The sequence below is a fragment of the Triticum aestivum genome, chromosome 5A (assembly GCF_018294505.1).
Source record: "Triticum aestivum cultivar Chinese Spring chromosome 5A, IWGSC CS RefSeq v2.1, whole genome shotgun sequence".
In the NCBI taxonomy this organism is placed as follows: Eukaryota; Viridiplantae; Streptophyta; class Magnoliopsida; order Poales; family Poaceae; genus Triticum; species Triticum aestivum.
Window position 1 is genome coordinate 432063812 of NC_057806.1, and position 5510 is coordinate 432069321.

A 5510-nucleotide genomic window follows, 5' to 3' on the forward strand; every position below is an offset into this window, starting at 1 on the left:
CGTGCGGCTGGGTTGGGCTGTGCAGGTGCGCGCCCCCAAGAGTTTCCGGCAGAATCGGTTAGATTTGACACCTTTCCGCTTTCATTAATTCTTCATATATCTCTTCAAAGAAAATCTTAAATTCGAGTGTAATTAATGTATTATTTTTTTTAAAACAATTAATGTATTAATCGACATGTTGATTTCCCCGTACTCCATTTGCATTTGTTTTTGGGAAAGCAAAGATAGCGATAGATCCGTATATTTGGAAACACGGCCGGCGAGAAAAGTCTCGGATTACACCGCGTTCGGTCGGTTAATTTGTACTCTATCCGTTCACGAACCGAACTCGACGGCCAAGAAAAAAAGAGCAGGACTCTCGGCGCCCAAGAAACCTTCCCTTATATGCGCGTCCCCCCTTTCCAACTGTGCAGGTCATGACGCAGCGCCCAAACAAATCTCTTCTCTCGTGGAGCGCCTACGAGATCTACCCGTGAGGTGCAATGGAGAAAGAATCCCAGCCCGCGGAGTATCACCGGCTCGAGCCGGGGGAACCAGAGGCGCCCGTCGCCAGCCCTGGCGCCGCCGGGGCTCCCATCTACGACGTGTACATGGATGATGAGGAGGAGGCCGAGGAGGCGTATCTGGAGAGCCTCGACGTCCCCGCGGGCCCCGTCGTCCTCGACGCGGACACGGCGGCGGCGGTGGAGGCGGAACGGCAGGCCGCCATGGCCGCCGACGAGGAGATGGCGCACGCGCTGCACATGCAGGACCTCGTGGAGGCGGAGGAGTGGGAGCTGCGTGACCTGGACCTGGAACAGCCGCCCGGCGACTACCCCGCCTCCTCCAGGGCCGGCGTCGGCTTCGGCGCCAGGGCCACCGCGGACAACTTCTTGGAGAGACAGAGCGGGACCTTCGAGAGCATCCATGAGGTGGAGAGCGGAACCGTCTTCCTCGGCAATTCGAGAATCCTGGAACCCCTCGAGTGTCTGGAAAGTCTGCCAGGCCCGAGCGCTGCCGGCGCCGCCGCATCTCCGGCGAGACAGACCATCCGCTCCCAAGACGCCGGCGGCTCCTCGTCAAGCCAGCAAGTCCCCGGACACGGGGTAGCCGCTACTGTACCAAGCGTGACCCCGCCCATCGGCTTCGTCCCATCTCCAAGAAGATGCGGCGCTCTCTGCGCCATCGCCCCGCGGGCCAGACCAATCGGCCCTTTCGACGACCCCGTTTCCGTGAAAAGACGGGCCCTCCTCGCCGACGCCGCCTCATCGGTCATGTTCCCCGCAATGGAAGAAGGGCACGACAACGGCTGGTACGAGGCCATCGTCCTCGACGATGCTGACAAGCTGGAGCTGGCGGAGAAGCAGCGATTGCTCGAATCATTGCAGCTGTGCCTCCCAAGATCTGATGAACCCTGCAAGCCCTCCGTCGCGGCCGGCGGCGGAGAAGAAGAAGAAGAAGAGGGCGGGTTCTCCCTGCCCAAGTTCTGCCAGAGGTGGGGCGTCAGCCCGTCCGACCTCGAGCCCGACGCGCCCGGCCCGTCGACGACGAAGGTGCCCCCGCTGGCCGACGACGAGGTGCCCACGTTCGACTGCGGCATCTGCATGGACACCCTCCCCGTCTTCGACCTCTTCCACGGGCTCCCCTGCAAGCACAAGTTCTGCGCGACGTGCATGACCACCTACGTGGAGGGCAGGATCCGGGCGAGCGAGCTGCCCATCCCGTGCCCCGACGCGGGGTGCAAGGGCAAAGAGAACGCCGTCCTCCACCCGGAGAAGTGCAAGAAGGCGATCGACTACGGCGCGTTCGGCGATTGGGGCGCGCGGCTCACGGAGCGCGCGCTCCCGGCCGACCGGCGCGCGTACTGCCCGAACCGGCGGTGCGGGGTCATCCTGGAGACGAGCGGCGGGGCGGAGCCGGCCATGGCGCCGTGCCCGGCGTGCAAGCACCAGCTGTGCGCCACCTGCGGCATGGAGTGGAGCCCGGACGGGGCGGCCGGCGAGCACGACTGCGCCAAGGGCCCCGACGCCGCGCTCGTGAGGAGGCTCGCGCAGGAGCGCCAGTGGAAACAGTGCCCGAGCTGCAGGATGATCGTCGAGAGGAGCTACGGATGCAATCGAATGACATGCAGGTATTACTCTCAGTCTCATCTCAATTGATTCGTTATGCTCTGTTAATTTCCTGTCATCTGAATTTATTTCATACAGTATATCAAGTTTTCTAGAGCTAAGTAAAACACTTAATTAATTATTAGCTGAATTTATCAGGGCACAACTATCATTGTCATCTTCATGTTTCACATCATCTAGTGTAGTAAAACCTACTACCAACACTTAGTTCAAAGTACTTTATCGTGCATATATTTCGTATTCAAACGTAAAACATTTTCATAAAGTATCGTCGGATTCGGATGACTAGGAAATATCAAACCTCAAAATGATTTGGTACACTTGGTTTGTTGCGCTCTTGCGTGGTAATGTTTTTTGGCATGTTAAGGGCATCTTCAACAACAACCCACAAATTCCCTCGATATTTGTTTGAAAATCAGTATATGAACCAGTGTCTAAACACTGATAACACTGATACAGGAGCCGGCCATCGAACCGTACTTGCATCCATTTGAAAACAATTGTGTGTTAGTAAAATAAAACAGCTTCCGCCAAATCTCAAACGTTCTTCGTGTTGCTTGTGTTGGTAAAATAAAACACCTTTCACAAACTTGTTGCTTCCGCCAAACGTCTTCCGTTCAATTGGGTGTTAGTAAAATAATCAATTAAGCTCACTAATGCACACCTTCTGCGAAACACCTTCCGTTCATATGCACACCTTCCACCAAAATACCTTCCATTCAATTATGTGTTAGTAAAACAATTAAGTAAGCTCACTAATATACACCTTCCGCCAAACACCTGTTACCTTCCGTTCAATTGTGTGTCAGTAAAATAATCAATTAAGCTCACTAATATACACCTTCCGCCAAACACCTTCCGTTCACATGCACACCTTCCGCCAAATTACCTTATGTTCAATTGTGTGTTAGTAAAATAACCAATTAAACTTACTAATATACATCTTCCGTCAAACACCTTTCGTTCACATGCACACCTTTTGCCAAACACTTGTATGACTAATAATAGTTTCTGCCAAAGCAAAAAAAAAAATTAGCCACAGCTATTCGCCATCTGGATGGAGAGCGGGGCTTTTGGTTTGTCATGTGGATGTCCAGACTCCTACAAAGCTTCCCATATTTGTCTCCAGTTTACCGAAAAAGCGTGAACCGGACCGTCGGGCGGACCGATATAGGATCACGTTGGATGACAAACTGTGTCCGAACAACGTGGTCCGGACGCTTGCAAGAGTTTTGCGGGTCCGTCTTGAAGATGCCCTAAGGACATCATTAGAATTTGTTGTTGTTATTGCAAAATGAGAAAGAATCTGGTATGGTGTTGTTTTTCAATAAGCTGTGCTATATATTGTTTGGGCCGGTTAACTCAACTAATCGTGGCCAGCTTGATTGGTTACAAGTTGCAACCGGTCACCAACGCATGCCATTTTTAGCTTCTGAGACAACCTGCAGTAAAACATATAAACGATGTTTTTCTTCTTCACAAAGCTCATGATACATACATATAAACGATAATTTTCCTTCAAATATAATTTTGTAATCTCATCAATATCTAAAGTTAAAATTAAAAAATTGGATGCACGCATTATTTAGAGGTAGTATATATGTAAGGTTTGATGTTCTATCACTCCCATGCTGCACCGTTTGCTGATGTGTGTATCTGAATCTGCCAGTGCACATACATCACACTGCCTTTCGATGTAATACTATCATTTTTTTAATTCCTACATATTTTCCATTTCGAACGCCATACTTATTTTTTCAAGAGTACGCCTAGAAGTACTATGTACTTTTTCGAACGCCATACTCACTGAACTCTTTTGTGCTGAAGGTGCGGCTTCGTCTTCTGCTACCAGTGCGGGCGCCCCATGAGCAGGGGGCAGCCGGGAGAGGCAGGCCTGCTGGAGCCATGCCGGTGCCACGACGCCGGGCTCGCGTTCGCCTTCGCGCACCACCACCAGGCCCACCACGTCGAGCTGAACGTGCCGGGGCCGCCCCCGCTCCTGCAGGAGGAGGAGGCGGCGGCGGTGGAGGCCCTCGTCATGAACAGGCTGCCGCCCGTTCTCCCCGCAGACAGGGCGCACCGCCGGCTGGAGGTGGCCGACGGCATTCACCAGCCCGGCCCTCAAGATGCCCCAGACGTGGAAATGGAAAACTTCTTGTACTAGTTGGCTTGGTTCGATCGGTTGTGTCTCTGCATGCACAGGGGAGCTGAACGGTGACATGAGTGGCCGAGTGTTCTTCATCATCTCTCTGGTAGATGATGACAATGTCTGTTTCCTTCCCCGTTGGGATTTGATGAATTTTATACAAGTTTGGATGATTGGATTTGGCTGAGAATATCGGACTTCAGTATCACATATGTGTTAAACTATTATATTGCATGCCACATATTCTCCTTCCGTTCTACTAAAATGATCTAAACGCTCTTACATTTCTTTACGGAGAGGGTGTAATGTAGTGTATTTTTTTAAAGGTCAAACTTTATGAACTTTGATCAAGTTTGTGGATAAAAATATTTACATCTAGAATGCCAAACTTATGTCCTTAGATTCATCATAACATGTAGTTTCATTCATCATAGCATGTAGTTTCATATTTATACACACTAGATTATGGAAACGGAGAGAGTATTAAACAGGTTACCGGTGCATGTTTAGTTTAGGTGATCACGTAACTAGATACTTCCTCTATTTCAAATTTTGTAAAATTCGACCGTGTTTAATGAGCGAATTATTTATATTTAGAATACCAAATGTATATCATCGGATACATTATGAGTTAAATACTCATACTACTCCCTCCGTTCCGTATTATAGTACGCATAATTTTTTTGAAAAATCAAATTTTACAAAGTTTAACAAAGTTTATATAGAAAATTGTATATATGTACAATATCATATATATATATATGTATGTATGTATGTATATATATATATGAAACTACACCTTATGATGAATCTAATGATATATGTTTGGCATTCTATAGATGTAAATATTTTTCTCCATAAACTTGGTCAAAATTTGTGAGGTTTGACTTTTCAAAACATCAATATGCACGACATTATGGAATGGAGGGACTATTGTTTATGTTTGGTGTTGAAGATATACTATCTCCGTCCCCAAATGGATGGCGTATAAATTCAGTTAAAAAGTCTAAGTTTGATCAAGTATATATTAAAAAAATGAAGATAAACAATACCAAGTCAGTATCATTATATCCACCATTAGATATATTTTCGTAATCTATTTATTCAATATTGTATATGTTGATCCTTTTTTATACATATTTGGTCCAACATAGAGAGAATTGACTTTTTGACTGAACTTATATGTCATCTGCTTAGGGACAGAGGGAGTAGATAGCTTTTTTGGCACGGCGGCTCGAGGCTCTACTCCAAAGAGC

General features: G+C 48.3%; 1 protein-coding gene across 1 annotated transcript; it reads left to right on the top strand.

The window, feature by feature from the left end:
- Positions 1–396: 396 nt before the first annotated feature.
- On the top strand, positions 397–4519 carry LOC123107069 (uncharacterized). Its single transcript, XM_044529076.1, has 2 exons — positions 397–2110; positions 3936–4519. The coding sequence occupies exons 1-2, from the start codon at positions 483–485 to the stop codon at positions 4270–4272; spliced, it is 1965 nt and encodes a 654-aa protein (XP_044385011.1). The 5' UTR covers positions 397–482; the 3' UTR covers positions 4273–4519.
- Positions 4520–5510: the final 991 nt, after the last annotated feature.

Excerpts from the sequence above, each read along its gene's own strand:
- LOC123107069 (XM_044529076.1), top strand. The coding sequence starts at position 483 with ATGGAGAAAGAATCCCAGCCCGCGGAGTATCACCGGCTCGAGCCGGGG. Across the intron at positions 2,111-3,935 it reads TGCAATCGAATGACATGCAG|GTGCGGCTTCGTCTTCTGCT; the intron begins GTATTACTCTCA and ends TTTGTGCTGAAG.